Genomic DNA, 19,958 nt, shown 5'->3' with positions numbered 1-19,958 from the left:
CTTTTCTATTTGCAATAAAGCTTTGATTCGTTGCGGTTTTCGACGGAAATTTGTGATTTCAAATCTTCAATCCCATTTCCGCGTGCGGGCCCTTCACTCCCCAGATATCAATTACCGGATTCAGTTCGTTTCATAAAAGCAAAATCCATTATTTTTTCGTAGCTAATGCATTGTCATATAAAACGGGAACACGCATTAATCCGCTGGAGAGCCAAATCCTTATTTTACGTACTTATTATCTGTGCACACAGGCACACACACGAATGAATATTTTTGTCGCAAAAGTGTTATTCATCGCAACGTTACGTACAAACTAGGCTGAATGCTGCAGAGTTCACCGCGCTTATCGGCTCAATATACATCAAAGCTGTAGCATAAATCACGTTTTATGAAAAAAGAATTATTCTTATACGTGTTCCACTGAGGGAAATCAGCAAATCTGTGAGTTGTTTAATATCACTTTCAGCACCTGTTCTGTGCAGTGACCGTCCTCCGAGCAGCGAAATGATTTCCCCGCGAAAACACACTGTTACAACTACAATGTTATCGTTCGCCAAAAGCAACCGCTATCACAACCGCATGCTGATAGCACTGGCCGTGTTAAAATCAAAAATGCGACTCCACATTTGGTCAACTGCGATTCATTGCGAAGGAGTCGTTAATGAATGCACGGACGATGTCATTAACCCGTTCGGCTTTTTTTTGAATTCGCGTCATTTATGTATTCTGCTTCGACTTCGGCCTCCGTCCCAGTTCGCTGAGTGAGTTTTTGCCTGAGCCGGCTAGCTACTGCGCTAAGTTCTTGACTGATACAGTTCTAGCCGCCTTCTCAGTAATTAGTCACACCACTGTAATGGGCCTGTATTTTTCCCGGTTACTCTTTTGGTACCCGGTGTTTTAGTCAGAACCTTTCAATATGTACTGAAACTTCTTCTGGGGGACAAAAAGGAATACATCAGAGCTTGAAAAGTAAGTACCGAGTGCATTAATTCAAAATAATGCTTTTGAGGGTTTGTTTGGGTGCAAAATGTTTTGAGCCTATTAGTACACAATAAATTTTGAGTCCGTGATATTGACAGTCTTCCAGTTTCAACAGGCCACTGTTAATCACAGAACTCTGGCTTTAACATTGAAGGGTTTTTGGACCTTGTTTTTTCAGCTTTTAAAAACTTTGGGCAAAAAATGCATTTGGATCGATCTCTTCGGCACATTTCCGATCATCTTGTTCACTGAGTACAGCTACCTACGAAGAGAGTAAGTCAGTCATTATAACGCTAGTAAATAAGCAATTTATTGATTGTAACGTTTCCTAGGAATAGCTACTGTAATTATTTTGCATCTGTAGGTACCACGAGAAAGACTAACTGCAAAAGCGATCACATAGAGTTAACAGAAATTCAACCGAAGTGAAGCCATTAAAAGTTTTTCTCGATGACAGTATGATAGCATGGAATATGTTAAAATGCATATGTTTGCTTAGCTACACCATGCATGATTCACAATCTTTGTGCAAAAAACTCCCGTTAGGAATTAATGTCGTGGCAGTATGTTTTCTGTTTATAACTGTTCAGCTCCTTGAAACAAATTCAGGGATTGGGAAGGCCCGAAGAAAATCTAGGAACAATTTCTTGTTTCTTTGCAACTAAACTGAGCAAAAACTGTGTTGTTTATCACAGAAAAATATTCAGTGAGTGCGCAATGCATGCTTTCGACTCGTAGCGTGCGCCCCTTTCAGGCTTCAGTATTGATTTGGTTTGGTGATCACTGGCGCGGAACTAAATGGCCCACGCCGCGCGCGCTTTATACTTCGCAGTAAAGACATATCATTAGCAGATAACATTAATGGTTCATTTGGAAAACACGGGCAGGCATCAAGTATTCACTTACCCCGGAGGCCCCAGTTAAAAGCATATTAACTAAACGACGTAATATTCAGGGCGCCGAGAGATATTACAAGATGACTTACAAATGTGGCGCCGAAAAGCCGTACAAGAAACTATCTCGGTTGATCCGAAATAGTGAATCGTGATCCGCTAAAACTGTGACCTTTTATTGGTAATGGGCGCGTGAACGAATCGAAAATCATGGAATATTTCTTATCTGAGTTTTAACGACAGACAGATTTCGAAGTCCTGCTCACTTTAATACTCTACCAATACTGTATTTGGCGTGTCTATAGAGAGCCCGTTTACACCATCTTGCATGTAATTGAGTTTTTAGGCTTCTAGCTAGCGCTGCCACGGCCGCCAAGGGTGAGACCATACATATCCAGTGATGAAACTACAAGGCTACATTTATTCCGGTCAGTAGATCAGGTTTTATGCCCTACTTTTTCTTTCTGTCTGTTAATTCCAAGCGTTTATTTTGCCAAAAATTAATCTTCAAATACAGTGTAACCGGCCATTTATAGTCTTCTTTTTAAGTAACATGCTCGCTTATCGCGTTTCACTAGCTTATATTGAACCGTGCAAATTCTAAATCGTGATGTAGATTTTGTATCTTAACTCTGCAAAATACAAACGTGTGTTATTCAATAGTAATATATTCGTTGCTTAAAAGATGCCCGGAGCACAATTCTCAACTGATACACAGATGTTCAAGTTAGTTAGCTTTTTCAGTTCCTGTATACCATGAGAAAATTTAAATTAGAAAACGACGGTGTTCCAGCGAGGTGAGAATAATAAAGCGTGCTGTATCTTGCCTGATAAATTTCCCATAATATTTATTTATAACAAGCTTGCAGCTGACTTGCCGAAAGCTTTCTCAAGAAATTGTAGAATCTTTGAACTGGATGTCAAGCTTGCTAATTTCATTGCATTTCATTTCAGGTCCTATTGTTTTACGATCGGCTTTTACAGTGGCAAAACTGAAATTGGCTTGATTTTAATTTTACCAACGCCAGCGAGTACGTTGAACGTTTTCACGGCTTAGTATGTTTTTCAATCCCTGAAATATAAGGGTTTTTATTTAAGCTATCTTTACCTAACATTAGTAAAGGAAAGGAGTTTTCTTCAGTGCTATTATCCTAACAAGTTAAATCCTCTGCCAGACGATAATAAGCGGCTCACTGAATTTACGACGGAAAATTTGAGAAAGTTATCCTTTCAATTACACCTTTATGAAGACGGAACAGAACATTGTGGCGTTTAGAATTTATATTTTAATTTTCGTGCACGAAACTGCTGCGTTGCGAAATCAAGATCCTCAGTAAATCGCTACATGGCTAATATAGCGTGTATTTCCGCTAAGTCACAAGACACTAAAAATAGGCTATAGGTGAACAGCCTTGCCTTAACCGATTCCTTGAGGGTTAGAATCGAGACGTTTTGTACATTTTCGTTCCTTGTCGTAGTTGCTAGAATGTGCACGAGCTAGAAACGTTGTGGAAATACAGTTCGACTTTCACAGATTAGGCATGCGTAACTTAAATTCTAAAAAGGATCAGTTGTGAATTGCGTTGGCGAGCGGCTTAAAACATTTCCTCGCTCTTAAAACAAGGAAATAAATCATAAAACGCAATAAAGATACTGGTGAAAATTGTGATTTGCTCTGTGCTTTAGTGACCGTTTTTTTAGTCTGGCGTTTTTTTTTTTGTAAGAATCTTCGGTTCGGTTGGGGGTGGCTAAATCTAACACAGGCTGGCAGGTTAGGAAGAAAGCCGCAAATTACTTCTTCATCCTGGGTTCATTACAGTTAGCTTATTTGCTTAACAAACTTAACGTTTGTTTTTATCCGTTCATTTGAATTCTCCCAGAATGTAGAATAGTTTTGTATAAGCTTCATGCAACGCAAACTGACAGCTTGCTTTTTTTTCCTGCTTAATAATTAAAGCTATATTATTTTCAAACTAATACTTTGACCAGCCGTTAAAAAGTACAGTAAATTTGAAGTGTGACTTGCAGACATACACGGAACAACGATGCGAACTATTGTAGCGAATCCGTCCAAATTTTAAGAAGATAGAAAGTGAAAATGTAACACTCCGTATTTTCATTATACTTCATAAAGAAGCTTTGTGGGTGATACACACGCCTCACAAAAAGAGTTAGAAATAAAATTCATGAGTTTATTTATTGGTGAACGCTGTTCTTATTCAAGTCGAGATTGACGTTCAATTTTCATTTTTAAAATACAACTGATTTATCGTGGCAAGAAAGGTAGGGAAGATAAACGGAGTGACGCGGACAATTCATATTCGTAGCACGTATATCTTATCGCAGTTGAATGGTGTTTTCATGTTCTCGAACCAGCTGCCGCCCACATTGTCGAATTAGAAATTTCACAAAAAAACTGTTAATTATCCTACTGTTTAGGGCAACGCGAACGGTTATTTAGATAAAAAATAAAAGATAAGACGCTTTAACATTTATTCGAGAACTTGCTCCGCACAGCGAGAGAGGCAGGGGTTCAAGAAATGACTCCCAATGAGTATTTCGAGGCTGATTTCGGTAGAGAAAACCTTAAAATTTAACCTCGAGGAACTTACTTCAAGAAGCTTGTCTTGTGTATTTTCACGGAGGTTTTCATAATTTCGAATTATAAACGCTTTTCAAAAATACATTCTGAATAAAAAAGAATTTCATTAACGAGAAAGGGAAAACAGTTTACTTGTTGTAAAGTACGGTAGCTGAAATTTTGAATAATATGCACGAAGCTTTATATTAATTATTCCTGAAAAATAAAATAAAAAATAAAATACAAATACGCAACTTGCACCTCAACTGATCCAGGCTTTCTAGCAATTTATTTAAAACCTTACAATAACTCTTTACAAAGTGGCATTTAAAAGCAGACTGTTAGCCATAGTTTTCGAAAACAAAGCACTAAAACGCGAATTGTCATGATCTGGTGATAGTTAGAAATTCAACATCTTTCCTCCTGATAAAAAGTTTTGACTACGCTACGAAAAAAACATCAGGGGATCTATTTTTTTGTTTAACGATTACTGCTCGCTCTGTGTAGCTCATTGTTAATTTCAGTTTTAAACACCGCAACCTGGATGTTACGCGGGGAGTCTATATAAAAGAAGTGTTAGAGGTTTACTCGCAACCATATTTTATTCATTGTTTTATTTGAATATTTGCATTAATGAGTGCACGAGAAGAGGGCTTTATCTCAGCGTCTCCAATTCAAAGACACCTTTCGCTTATGCGTTTTATTCCGCAGCGAAATCGCTATTCCTGTAGTTTTTTTTCGCGAAGGTAACCATTAAAAAAGGAACACATATGAACTTTGGTCCATCTAGATTGCATCTTGTTTGGTTTTTAGTCTTGTTAAGTAGCTTAAGTGCTTTTAGCTTTGAAATTGTTTGAGCCACGACAATTTCTCTTATTACCCAAATATTAATTCATCATTCGTTCAATCAAAGAATGGCCTACCCCGTGCTTCCATTTAAAACAATAACTCCTTTTATTCATTTTGAGGTAATTTTCCCTGGGGGTCTTTCGTTAATAATTCGAAAGAAGTCTACAATTACCAGTGGCAAAGAAAGAAACAGTTGTTTAACAGCGACACAATTGTGGTCAAAGAAACTGTCCAAGGCGACCCGCCAACCAATTTTCTGTTGAATTGCGAGCTGACGAAACGATATCAGACTATTTATGGCGGCACCCGCTTTTAATCGCCAAAAGCTCAAATTAAAAGTCTGCGCAGTTTAGTCTCAATGAACTGATTAAAAATCTAGAGAAACGTTCACTTCCGAAGATAATTTAGACTCCTCGCAGTGCATTACTCAGTGCCCGCGAAAATAAACCAACGATGCTATTAGTTCACAAGATTAGCACTTGGGAAAGTTCGCGAACGCTTCGATGGGCACTAGCTTAAAGCATTTTTCCGTTCATTAATCATGCTTTTCGGTCCACTCTGACAGCAAGCAAATCACAACGACAAGACAATGGAACGGAGATTTACATTTGGTGCTAATGGATGTCCTTAAAAAGCTCTCTCCCGCTAAATCTGAAATCAATTACGAATCTGTTTCATGACATATAGAGCACTTGGAATTCGCAAGTTCTTAAGAAAAACCTGCTTTAATTTGCATTCGTTAGCTATTTTGAAGAAATGTATTATTATGATTATGATTATTTTTTTTAATTTTAAGAATATACTTCAACGAAGGCGATGCGATGTTTTGTTTTATTTTGTTATTTTTTTGTGTGTGGAATTCGGAATAGATTTTCTTTAACACGGTTCGACCAACCGCGGTAATGTAGGACTTGTGCACGCACAATTCTCACTTCCTTTACTGATCGATATTATCACAGTGTCATTAACGCAAGACGGGAATTAGGCCCGCCACAAATGATTGCAAACAAACCATATCCTGTCGGGATTTTAGGCCGAGTAAATACTTCTAAATATAATCGTCACTTCGTACAACTTAGCAACGAATCGAAAACAAGTCTTTACAGAAATGAGGTTGATTCGGTGCGCACCATTAATCATTGCAGTTAATTCGATTAAATATCAGTAAGGCAATTCTGTATGCACCTGTTAATAGATCCCGATCATCTCCCACGCCGCCTCTAATTAGACTCTTCTCGTTTGTTTCCCTGTGGATAAAAGCGCCTGAAATCGTCACCGACGTGTAAAATCGATCGAACCATATGCTGTCCGTTTATTTTGCGATCCAATAACCGTCATACGCGTCTTCTCCACGGACATACAGAGATCAATAACCTGATTGATTGCGGCATTAATAATGTATGTGACAAAAACAGTAAACCTTAAAAGTTTCTATTTTTTTTTCTCCTCTGGTTGAATACAAGGGTGTGTGCGGGAGTGCAACTGGTTGAAGAAGTGCGCACCCCCAGTAACGAAACGCAGCGAAAGTTGATGATAACACAGCTCTTCCCCGACACGGCGCCATGTCAGTCAGGCAAATGACGAAAAGCTGTATCGAGCTGTGCTCTCCTTTATTGCCCACCCCTCCCCTCCCTATTAAATTGTCAAAAAAAGAAATTCCGGCGCCAGATAACCCTCGCAGATGACAGGGAATGATTTGAATTGTTTGATTACTCCAGTAATGACGATGTTTTTCTGTGCTCGGCCGCCGATGAAACACGGCAAGCTAAATCTCGTTTTAGCCCATCATACGATCACCCCAGTCTAGCTTGTTGTAAATTTCCCCACACCTGTGTTGCACGCATGCGTGACCGGTCCTTGTTGCTATGGTGTTCACCTGCCAGATGGATGGGGGCTGGGTTTTGTTCGTGATAGTCTTAAAAACCCGTCACATCCAAAAATGCCTTTATTATAAAACGACCGGCTTGCAGTAGTTCGTTCAATCGAGACATCGCTCAGATTTCGCTGAGGTTCAATCGAAGCTCCGGCAAGCGAGATTGAAAAGATGCCAAAATCTTTCTTGGTTAAAAAGCGGGGCGCAATACCAACTTCTACGGAATCGCAAGATCCCCCAGATGCTGAATTAATGCATGAAAATGGTAAGGTCCTACGAAGTTGCTCTTTTAAACGAATTTTTGTTCTGCATTAGCAATGATTTATTTCCTTATTCAGTTTGAATCGCTCGCGGGGAGGCATCAGAATTTTTTTTAAGCTTTATATTAAAGTCGCTCTGGTTTAGCTGCCCATCCTATCCGCAAGACTGATTTTACAAAAACGTGAGATTCTAATAAGCTTGCTGAAGAATACGTGTCTCGGATTGATTAAATCGGAGCTTTCTTTAAATTCTTCCGCGTTCACTTTAACTTGCGGCACCATTTGTAATAATTTTTGCTGAGGTTGAATGCAAACGTACAACGCTCCATGCCAGCTGAAAACGGCCAGATTTGGGCCATTTCAAACACTTTGAATTTGAATTCGCCATCTCTGGGGCCGTGATAGTTAAAACACGCACAAAGTAACTTATGGTACTCCTGTTTCTTCACTCCAGAGCCAACAGCCGATAGCGAAATGGCGCAAGAAGAACAAGATGTGAAGGAAACGAAATCCCCCTCGTCTTCGTCGAATCGTCCGTTCGACATTGAGAACTTGTTCGCCCCAGACAAGTCGACAAAAAAGCAGAAGACTTTCTCAGAGTTGAGAACAACCGATCCATACAGGCCCAATTTCACGGTCTTGGGACCAACTGCGCTTTCTACAAACGGTGATTATTCTTTTTTTTTTCTTGAACGTAGTATTGAATGTAGACGATTTGTTTTTTTCTGGCAAATTCATGAATGCGTTTATATTGGCAATCAGAGCAAAAATATTTGTACCACATTAGGCGTTACTTTCCATTCTCACTGCTGAAATTGAGAATCGAATATTGTCTTAAATCAGCAATGAAAATTGTAGCGTAAAGCAAGCTTGGTTTCAACGCGCGGGAAAATTACAGAAATGCCTACTAGTGGAAATTTAAATATGCCAACTCCTTGGCTTTCGAAGTTTCATTTTAATTTCGGAAATCAGAACTTGCGAATTGGCGTAATAACGCATGCAGGAAATGATTCCGCTAGCCTATAGACTCTGCGTGTAAATAGCGCGTATTTTCACGGCTCAATCATAGAAAAGATTTTAAATCTGCAAACAAACCACTCTAAATGGCGTAAAACCGTGCGCACGGCATCTTATGAGATTACCAATCGCGTGCGAGATCAAAACGTTATTTATGTTGGTTCTCAGAGTTCATACAACCACAAGACAGTGACAACTAAATAAAGATTAATTAACCAGAAGAAATCCCTAACAATAGCTCAAAGGCTGTATGTTTAACCCGCTGGAGCTTGATTGTTCAAATAGTGTATATATTTGGATCAGTGTCGGGTTTATTAAAAATGACAAACTAAGCTCGCGCCACCTAAAGAATTGTCTTTGTAAATTAAATTGAAGCAGAGAGCTTATAACCGCCAAAAACGGAAAGAAAACCCGCGAAAAAGCCGGAGGAAGGGGAAGCGAATTCGTCTTAGTACTGGTTTTATTTTTCCGTTCATATTAATCGACACAGAAGCTTAATTACGCCTCTTATTTAGAGGAAATTCCACACAAAGCGATTTCTTTTACACTCTCTTTTGCGCATTGTTACAATTTGGCTGATTTGTTCGTCTTCAATCAGAACTAAAAACACCATTTTATATCACAAATGAAGCGGCATCTACAAAGGGTTTTAATTTAAGTGAATCTTCACTTGCCTTTCTTGAATTGGAGAAGGCTCGACTAAAAAGGAATAAACAAAAGCGCTCTCCAAGCGAATCTTACAGTCGTATTTTGCAACGCAAACACTCTATAAACACCTAAAGAGGAAAAGTCATTAAGTACGCAGATTGCCCGGTTCTTCTATGATTTTAAAAATTTATGAAATCTTTGTATTTGAATAGCCCTTCCGAAAGCACTTTTAGATTCTTTATTTGCTGCAACCTGGTTGCAAATCACGAAATTTTCTCGCTTAGCAAAGTTATTAACAATCACTAGAAATAGAAAAGTAGAAACCTTCTTCTTTCGAATTTCGTATGAGCGATGTGCTATAGAAAATTAAAACGATTCGCTAACTATAGCTAACGCATTGTTTTTTTCTTATCTCTTAGATGTTAGACCTTATCTTCCTCGTTTTCCAGCCCAATTTATGCCGGACGCCCTCAACCCGTTCCTTCTGCCTCCTTTTGTGCGTTTTCCGCCTCTTCAGCCATTCCTGACGGAGCGAAGATTTTCCGCGTTTCCTTTTTGGCAGTCATCATTCTTTGGAAATCAGTTTTCGCGCATGACAGGCGAATCCAAGGTGTTTACACGTGTGGGGCCACAGCCGGACGCAAGCGAAAAGAAGAAATCGGAAAACGCATACAATGGTGAAACTTTTGATTGTCTTAACTGCAAAAAGGTGTTTAGTACACCGCACGGTTTGGAGGTCCACGTGCGACGATCGCATTCAGGCCGGCGTCCGTTTGCGTGTGACGTTTGCGGGAAAACGTTCGGCCACACCGTGAGTTTGGAACAGCACAAAAAAATTCACACAAATGAGAGAACATTCGAGTGCAAACAGTGCAACAAGACGTTCAAACGATCTTCCACACTTTCCACCCACATGCTTATTCATTCGGATACAAGGCCTTTCCCCTGCGACTACTGCGGAAAGAGGTTTCATCAAAAATCGGACATGAAAAAGCACACCTACATTCACACTGGCGAGAAGCCACACAAGTGCCTGCAATGCGGGAAAGCGTTTAGCCAGTCAAGCAACCTCATCACGCACAGCCGAAAACATTCTGGTTTCAAACCTTTTTCATGTAAAGTATGCGATCGAGCGTTCTATCGAAAAGTTGATCTCAGGCGTCACGCATACACGCATGAAATGGATCAGTTGACGATCAAAGATTCTTAGAAGTTTGAGAACGGTTTTTGATTTTGTCAACTGTGAATAGTCAACTTTTTCTATCTTCGCATAAACTTCAACTGGAGAAAATAAATAGAATGTAAGAAGTTATATAACACTCCGTATTGTAAATATTTTTTAACGAATTCAGATCAAAAATATTTATCGTTGTCGCGGCGCTTGGCGCAGAAGTGTTTCACTGCCAGAAACTATAACAGTCAACAGTCATAGTTTGTTAAACTGAACTGATTCAATATGAAATAGAAAATTTAGAGGCAAGCTTGGTTTTCTTTGCGTACTTTAATCTACATTCACGGATATTATATACGTGCTGGACACAAATGTACTGCAGTTCGATAGAATAGCGATAATCGCTTTGAACCTTTTATTAAAAATGGCTGAGCTCATACAACGCTGTAAATTTACTCTTTTGGAATAACGATGAAAAGTTACTGTATTGTTATATCACTTTATTTTTCAACCGCGTAGAAATCGATATGCCAACGCTGTAAGCCGAAAAAAGTGTTAAACTTAAAAGCAATTAGCAACAATTATTAAAACCTATAGCTTTCGTGTGTTTAAAATTATAACTACATGGCTTGCGTAACCATTTATGAATGTTTTTTAATAAATTCAACACTCAAATTTATCACGGACGTCAGTTCCCTTCCGTGTTACAACGATTACTCCAATTTTACTGAGCGAGATTAATTAAAATCAGGAAGAATACTGGCCGTGCGGTGATAATTTTCACTTTAAAATGGAGGGAAAAAAGTGGAATTTCCCCCGCGGCCATTATTTAGCTTAAGCTGCCTTCTGTAGGCTAACTCGCTTAGAGTGTAACTAACCCCAAACGCAGCCTTTCTTAAGTTTGATTAATCGATCATGAATTCAAAATCAAAATATTTTTAAACACCACTCCTTCGAGTTGCAACGATTGATCACAAAACCCTGATTTCTAGCCGATTTTAATTTTTTTTTTGTTATCGTCGGGAAAAGATAACTTCAAAAGGGCAAAAGCCGGTGTTCCACAACTCTTTGGAAAGTTGTTATCTAACATTAGCGCGTCTGTGAATCAAATGTCATGTTTCGCTTGAAATAGGTACGGTTTTACAGACGTTTACAGCTGCCGTTGAGTTGAAACAAAGAAACTGGAAGCTAAGAAGCAACTTGCCTTGTTATACTGAGACGCTAGGCGGGCAATATCCGAGAATGTAATATTCACATTATCCTGACAAACTACAGAAAGCGTTTGATTAATCTACAGGTGGAGTTAGAGACTGTAAACAGCCAACGAAAGTGAAATAAATTTGAGCAGATTGTCCTTAGCCAGCCAGCCAGAGGAATACGGAAAAAAAGCGACACGCTGTAGAAATCTTTTTCTTTAGTTAACGCGGTTTCAAGCGAATCTTAAAGAATTCAATAAATTTGCAATTCACCGTTTTAGAATGCAAATGTAAAGTTTAGGTTGCGATTCGGAGAAGAAGATTTTGTTCAACAATTTCCTTATTTTTTTTCCTGTTTCGCTGTCGTTGTTTCTGGAATTTAATTGTTATTTAAATTCTCAAACCGCTGAAGGTTGAACCATTAAGATGGAGTGGCAGAACATTCTTTTTTTTTAATTTTTACCTCTGTAAGAAAGTTGTACTGGAGAAAAACATAACGCAGCGACCTTTCTGGACACGGTAAAAGCGTTTCACGACTTGTCACTCTCTTCTAGTTGTAATCGAATCAGGTGTTCCTAAAATAATGCCAAAGTATTAAACACAAACGCTTTGCCTCAGAAAACACATTTTTCTATCCAACTTTCAAGATTTCCGGGCCTTGAGATCTACGGTGGAGAGTATACAAGGACTAAACAAGAACAAAACTTAAAAGTGAAACTGCGAGGCTCTCTAATAGATAGCTATACGTACAAATTAACAGGCAAGAAATAAGCAAAGCGAGAATTTCTTCTGAGGAAATCTTAAATTAATTTATTATTTTCTCCTCAAGAAAGCTTTCCAACATAAACACTGAAGAAACGGCGGCTTGGTTATCCTTTTTATTAGTGTCGTTTATCTCTCCCGAATCAGATATCTTTAATTTTTCTGTCGTCTATTCGTACAATGTGAGTTTGGGCGTAATTTTCAGTTTCACGCCGGAATTGATTATTTAGTCGCTTTCGGCTGTCAACGAAAAATGACCAAAAATACAGGGACTTTGAAACGAAAATATCACCACGACGAGACATTCAATACTGCAGTTTTTTTTCGAAGAATCTTTAGTTATCTCTCTGCAAAAGTAGAAACAATTTTTATTCCCTTAAACCTTTTAATTAGACATGAGCGGTTTTTACAAATGAAGGATATGAAACCACTCCTTTTCAGCACAGAAAAAAAACTTTAACCTGAAACGCTCTTAAGCTTTGAATACAGGGAATAATTAACTCTCTTTTTCTTTTTCTATGAATCAGACAGACTGATAACAAAACACTGGAAATACGTAAAGGAACCGAGCCATTAAATCCGGCAAACTGTAAATGAAAAAAGTGGTTTCCCTCTTTTGACAAAGGAAAACAAATGGCGCTGAAGCAATTGTGAACATGTTTGATTATTTTTGCACGTGATTTCGGATCCAAGGTGGTGTTAAAATTACCCACCAAATTGCGACTTCCTTTAGAACTGATCCACAATCGTATGACAACCAGAGAGAAGGCGCCATGAAGTTGTAACTGAGAAGGGTACTTACTCTGTTGTGAATTTTATTCATTAATTGTTAATGAGCACTCTTTGGGGAACGAAAATTCTTTATTTCCTTGAATCGGATGCACGATAATTCGCTATTGAAATGAAACACCGGAAAATAGAATGAATTTCTAATCACTGAATCGAAGCTTCCCTGCTTTGAGAAAGATGATAAAAGGATTCAATTATAACGCAAAACAAAACTGCGATTTAAGCACCCTCGATGAAAATTTAATCAAAGTTCTTTAAAAAGAAACGCATTTTATTACCGCAAATTGATTTTAAGAAGTATACATGCTCGCTTGTTGCACCAATAGAAACTGGCGCCACACATTGAGTGTACGTATTCAGGAGTTTATTTAACGGTACGATATCAAAACTAATCATTGCAACGGCGTTTTGTCAAAGTTGGGCAGATTTCTGTTTCCGGACCCCAACAACATTATGTTAGATCTTTCTGGAGACAAAGCGCGACCTTCCGTTAAATTGTTCATCGCATTTTATTTCAAATGCAAAATGCTCTCCAAATGTAGCCATTTTCCGTTGATGTTTATGATTTCAACGGGTGAAATTTCTCACACTTAATTTTCTCGATTTTGAATCATTTGTAGAAAATTGCCGTTGCTGAATGAAGTTTTGTTTTAAATCTCGAGTAACGCAAACAGTTTTCTATGGCGAGGAATTGCTACCAGACGACAATATTGCAGTATTATGAGTCGTGTATTGAGTAAAATTTTGTCATCATAATTTTTGTTGAAAACGGAAGGCCAACGTAGAACTTAACTACCAAAGCCCGCAATTTTAAAGGAGTAGCATTTCTTGACAATTAATTATTGAGCGCCTTCAACAGAAGAATGATTAAATGTTTTTTTTTTTTATCCACTAAAAGCCAAATGAAATAGAAGAAAATACCCTGCTATAGAAAAACAAAGTTCAATATACAGCTTGGCTAAAACGTTTCTAGCCGAAAGGCGACCTGAGTAATTAGGACGACCAACTCCCCAGCAAAACCAAACTAGCCTTGTAGAAGATAAATAAACGGCACCAGAGAGAGGTGGAGCTCAAAAGCTTTCCTTAGAGTCCATAAAATGAAATCTTACAGTCGGCGATTTCATTGGTCAGTCTCAAAACTGCAGAAAAAAAAAAAACCGTGCACAGCATAATAAAATGGTCACCTCTGGATATAACGTTAACTTAAACACCCAATGGGCTCGTTTCGGTGCAATATCTGTTTAGAAGGCCACGGAAAGAGTGTATCGTTTTGAAAATTACTCGTGTTTACCGGCGAAAAACAATTTTTGCGTAGTCATGGTTTGAATTAGGTTTAAAACTTTACAAACTAAATTTCATGTTTGCTCCCCTTTGTTCCAGGGTTCGATGATGACTCTGATATTAGAAAAAAAAAACTGGTTCACAAAATTCCAAACTAAAAATATACAGTTTAACGCAACGTTTGTACTGCAGATTATCTCAGAAAAATTACACTTCCTTGAGCGGAGTTTTGTTTAGTTTAACGGAAACCTGTGCAGGACAACTTATCAGGCTTATTTAACTGAATAAATTTGTTAGGCTGCAACTTTAGTGATCTTGAGACACTTTGTCAGGTTCAGCGGTGGTCGATTAAAACACACGCCAGCAAAAGACTGGAAAACCAAGATCTTGAATTGAGGGTTACGGTTATCGAAACTTTTTCACCATTAGTTTCGTTTCTCACAACATTTTCCCTGGAATTTGAGGAAAAATCCGCATCACCTTTAAAGAGGAATATTTAACAGGCATTCCTTCTCCAAGTACTAATTTATATTCATTTACTAATTCATTTGTTTATCATTTGTTTTTGTTATTTTAAGTTTCGAGGCGGATATCGTTATTTTCGGTGGGATTGCTTGCGTAGTTTTTCGATTTTAATCAAAACGCAGATTTTTTATATTCCTTTCAATCTCATTCCCTAAAACTTTAAGCAATCGTCTGGATTCATGGTTTTGATGCATTGTATTTTATTTATATTTCGAACCAGTTTAAAGCCTGTTTAATGATCCTCTTTCGTTCAGCTGTTCACTATACAAAGGCAAAACAAACTATTATATTAGTATTTTTAAGGCAGGCAGTTAAAGTTTTCGTCAAAAAACATGGCTGCAAATGCCACGTGGGACGATCGAGGCTTAAAAATCACACCTTGAGAAAGTTCGTTTCCAAGGCTTTGCATTTCGTGACGATAATTAAAGTGAATATGAATATATAAACATAAAAGTTGTACGAAATGTGACAAAGTAAATTGCCACACGCAAACTGGATGACATGTAAACCGTCTGTTTACCCTTTGTTACTTCTCTCCTTTGCGCCCACAGCGGGTTAGTGTCATGGGACGGCCTGACATTCAACACCGATTATTTTAAAGAAAGCAATTACTTAGACATTCTTTTTAGTGAAATACCACCTCGAGCTTTCACGGCGTGGGATAATTCACCGCTTAAATTGTTTTCGAAGGGATGCAAATGAAGGATTCAAAATATACCTGACTTTCCCAAAAAAAAAAAAAAAAAAAAAAAAAAAAAACCACCAGCTTACAAATTTTGGGATATAAGATTTCTTTCCCTAAAATTTGCTATCTCCTGCAAATATTCAGCAATAAGGCAAATTGTTTGAGACTCAATATTAACACTTTTCTAAAAGGCAGAGTAATCAAGGTCCTTGCATTCATTCATGCCTTGCATAATTTCTTACTTTGTATCAAGAGTTTTTCTAGAAACATACATGGGAATAACTTCTTTATTTTTGCTGTTAAGATCCCTTTCCCTGAAATTCGCTATCTTCTACTAATATTCAGCTAAAATAATCAGTGAAAACGAACATCCTTCCAAACGACAAAGAAATATACCCTGCACGATCGAAGAAACGTTTATATTCCTTTATGTTTTTTTTTCTGGAATACAATCATTTTTATAATACGTTAGAAGCAAAATGAGCCCTATTTTCGTAACAAAAGCGGCTTACAAATTCCGGGTTTAAGATCCCCTTTCCTAAATTTCCCATCTCCCACGTCAAGTTCAGGTTCATTCAAAAATTGCTACTAATATTCAGCTGAAAAAACTGCTAAAAAATCCTCATCCGAATTTCATAGTTCGGTACACGAACATTCTTTTAAAAGGCAAAACAATATCGCCTGCAAGCAGGGCGCAGAAAAGAATCCATTCCTTTCTGCGCCCTGCCTGCAAGAACGCAAATTATCATGTCTCGCAGAATTTCACACTTAGCATGAAGAGGTTTGTTAGAAACATGCACGCGAGAAACTGATTATATGGCGAAAGAAGTAAACTAAACGCTGATTTTCGTAAGTCAGCGGCCTCAGCTTGCAAATTCGGGAACCGAGTATAAGATTCATCTTTTCGTAAATTCGTAATGTTCAGGTGAAAAATTCAAATAGTTTAATAGTTAAAACAAAAATCCTTCTAAAAGGTAAAGCGATGTTTGAAGCAAATTATACACGGTCTTGTGGAATTTCTGGCTTTGCACAAATTGAAGAGTGAGATATATGCCTATATTCTTCATATTCCTTTAATTTTAGTAGAATTGATTGTGGCGTCTTAAAACAAAGCGCAAAGTTCGAAATTAGAATACCTAAACACACACAACACCACATGAAAGCTGTACACAATCGCTTTTCTTTAAATGACCACACTTTAGGCAAGTTTGATTAGCTGACTTCAAAGGTACTGACAGCCATTTTGTACACCGGGTAATGAAAGAAACCTACCACAACTAATTAGTGCTCAATATCTTTCATTCGAATGTCCACGCTTTATAGGATTTAACGCGCTCATGCAAAGTTACAATCACCCCGTGTAGTATAAGATATTAACACATCAAACTAACGTCATCAATTTAGCATTTCACATCTAATCCTCAAAAGTTCGAATCACCTTGCACACTAGCATAATGAACGACATCTTAGGAACTTCTACACCTGCATTTGAATGGCCACACTTTAGGCATTAATCCATACTTCATTTGCTAGCCACACACCGAGCCAATTTTGTCAAAAGGTAAAAAAAAATGTTGCTGATTTCATTGACAGCTCGCTTTTCAGGTCACGGTGTTCCCAAGAAAAATATTGTTATTGTGTTTCAACCCTCGATCCTAACGAAGTTTTAGGACACATTTTAGAGTGGCTGTCACAGGGAAGATATATTCATCAATGTTCGCTTGAGATTATATATTCATAAATTCGTCAATTTTCTTTTCTCGGCCCACTTTCACGAGAGAGAGAGTGGGATGTAAAACGAACATTTTTCGGCGAAGATGGCATCATAGTTCTCGCACGTATAACATGTGAAATATCAGGAATAACTAATAAAAATAAAATAAAACGGTTCCATTTGTACGTGCATGCGTGTCGCATGCGTGAGCTTAAAATTTAGACAACAAATAAAAGCATGCGAAATACTGAAGAAGTTGATTAATAAATGGCAACCAAGTACAGCTGCTCGTCGAATATCAGGAGGCGTTTTTAACCCAACCATACACGAAAATAAAAGAAACTTATCTCAAAGCAGTTTGTACCTCAAAATCAAAGACAAAAATCCTCTCATGTGTTAACATTTTCGGTATAATACACAAAGCAGTTTGATTAACGCTTTTGGCATTTCAATGTCGCTTGATAAACAGGGAAACAACTTTAATGTAAAGCGTTTTCATTTCTTCGGCGTCAAAAGTCAGTGAAAGCGGTCACAATACGTCGAAAAAAACGTGTTAATTAGTTGTTTGTATTGCGTTCAACGTTGTATATTGAGAAAAAAATGAATAATGACATTCAAAACGAAAGCCGTTTTTCTTATAGGATGTATTTTGTCCTGAAAAAATATTTTTGATTCTCTGATATCGCTCAAGGTCATTGTAAATGATAAAGATATTAGACTTAGTTCCTTAATATTATAGAGGTCGTTTTCGACAACTAAATTCGCGAATTGTTGGAAGGGCGATGTCTTGTGAGGTTTTATTTTAATATTTTCCGTTTCAGTTAAAATTTCGAAGAATTCTTGTTCCAAACATTATTTTTGCAGTGTAGGGTAAAATAACATACTTTGAGCTTATGGCATTCTTTGTCTGTTTATCAAAACAGCACTGAATTCACAACATACTCTCTGACATCGCTATCTGCAAAGCTTGTTTAAAACAGAGAATATTCATGTTTAATGAGAAAATGCATAATCAGGCTAGAAAAACACGACATCTCATTTCTTTCCCAAAACACTTAACTGTTGGGTTCGGGTATATTGAACTGAACATCGAAGCAACAGAAAATTTAAGGCATCAAATTCTTAGGCCTCGCGCAAACAAAGGATTTGTATTGCGGAAAATAAATCTGGATGTTTTCTCATATATGTTTTACCATCGGCTAACTCAGGTAATATGTCTTGCACAGGTAATGTCCGCGTTTTAGTCATTGGTATTTTAAGCTAATATCAACTGTAACTCGGCTTTTCAACAAAGTGACCGCTTAACAACCGATCACCACCGCAAGTCACTTGTGGTCGCTACTGCAAGAGGCTTTCTCTCGCGGCGTGGGCTGCACAATAAATTATTGTTTATATTTCAGTAACGTACAAGAACTTTACTTCACCTTATTGAAGCACTACCCGGGGCTATGAGTAACATTTGCTCTCTGTTTATCAGTTCAATCACCTGCCTACTTTAAGAGGAGTAATTGCTATAGTAAGTACTTTTTAGTTTTTAGTTTTGTTAAAGATAAAAGTTCAGAACCTTTTTCGATTAGTACAAAAAAAGAAGAAAAGAAACCTAAAAGCGATTGCAATCTATGTGTGTAAACATAAAACGGGGAGAGAATCAGTGGGGTATGAAAAACAATGGCTCGAAATAGCACATTTAAATGTATATAGGGTTAAGACACGCCAACACCTATTTATAAAGAAAATCTGCACTGAAGGGTTTCAGCAGGGGCTAAGTTATGCTGTGCTATGAATAATATCTACGCGGATTCAATCGGATAGCTTTTCCTTGTAGCTTGAATTTTTATAATCTCTAGTTCTGCGCATAACGAAAGTGAGCATTTCTAGCTTAGAAAACACGTACAAAATAAGTTCATCCCAGCTATAATTCTAAAAACACTTTGGCATTGACTATTTTTTATTATAGTTGCGGTATTCAATCCTTAAACGCTTACCATGCAATAATTTGTTTTATAGGTTTCTATTATTATTATTATTATTATTATTATTATTATTATTATTATTATTATTATTATTATTACTATTATTAAAGCTAAAGAGGCCTCCAAGTTTTCTAATTAAGAAGTGGCAATACACGGGAAATAAATGAAGCAATTTATATTCTGAAAAAAAAAAAAAGTTTGAGCAGAATGGGGATATCTATCTTTGTCAGACACCCACGTTTATTATCGCGGAAGACGTTTTCAAGATATTTGCACCCTAAAACGTTTTCACTTTCAATTACAAATTGGTTTTTAAACCAAGAAATATTAGCTGTTTGGTGCAACAAGACGTTTATTTGGAATGACACCTTCAAATCAATATTTTTTTACGTTAGCCGTTTCTTCAAACTAACTTCAAACGGGGGACTTAAACAGTCTCTTTGAGTAGGTCATGTTTTCAAAATAGATACCATTGAATTTATTGTTTCAATTCTATAGACTAACTACAGCGTATTCATGAGAGAAAATGTTTCAAATAAATTATTACAACTGAGGTGACGCCACCTGAGCAATTCAAATATAATAATTAGGCTCCATTCATTACTAAATTCGTGCACTAAAAAACTACAAAACCTATTCAGTCTTTGGCATGATAAAATACTGATTTCTACTAAACAAAATTTCTCGGCTTCGAATTTTTGCCAAGAGCGATTCAGCGTTTGCGCGCGGCATGAATTTTCAGGCGCTTACAACGCGGCCG

The 19,958-nt window shown here is 37.5% G+C and overlaps 1 protein-coding gene across 3 annotated transcripts; it reads left to right on the top strand.

Annotated features, from left to right (window-relative positions):
• On the top strand, positions 1-10,575 carry LOC146486948 (uncharacterized). Of its 3 annotated transcripts, none has more exons than XM_085090798.1 (3): positions 1-969; positions 7,892-8,104; positions 9,522-10,575. In XM_085090798.1, exons 2-3 carry the CDS (start codon positions 7,912-7,914, stop codon positions 10,310-10,312), a joined length of 984 nt encoding a protein of 327 aa, XP_084946924.1. In that variant the 5' UTR covers positions 1-969; positions 7,892-7,911; the 3' UTR covers positions 10,313-10,575. The 3 variants fall into 3 exon arrangements, with proteins under 3 accessions (XP_084946924.1, XP_084946917.1, XP_084946911.1); XM_085090791.1 differs by lacking the exon at positions 1-969 and adding an exon at positions 1,318-2,302; XM_085090785.1 differs by lacking the exon at positions 1-969 and adding an exon at positions 2,960-7,442.
• The last annotated feature ends 9,383 nt before the right edge of the window (positions 10,576-19,958 follow it).

Source organism: Pavona decussata, unplaced genomic scaffold (assembly GCF_977016875.1).
Source record: "Pavona decussata unplaced genomic scaffold, jaPavDecu1.1 SCAFFOLD_19, whole genome shotgun sequence".
Classification (NCBI taxonomy): domain Eukaryota; kingdom Metazoa; phylum Cnidaria; class Anthozoa; order Scleractinia; family Agariciidae; genus Pavona; species Pavona decussata.
Note: the sequence above shows the minus strand (reverse complement) of the source record. Positions and strands in the feature narration are given on the sequence as shown.

Bases quoted from the DNA above. Each gene is read 5' to 3' on its own strand.
- LOC146486948 (XM_085090785.1), top strand. From the start codon at position 7,349: ATGCCAAAATCTTTCTTGGTTAAAAAGCGGGGCGCAATACCAACTTCT. The intron at 7,443-7,891 runs GTAAGGTCCTAC...TCTTCACTCCAG, and splicing joins TGAATTAATGCATGAAAATG to AGCCAACAGCCGATAGCGAA. The intron at 8,105-9,521 runs GTGATTATTCTT...CTTATCTCTTAG, and splicing joins AACTGCGCTTTCTACAAACG to ATGTTAGACCTTATCTTCCT.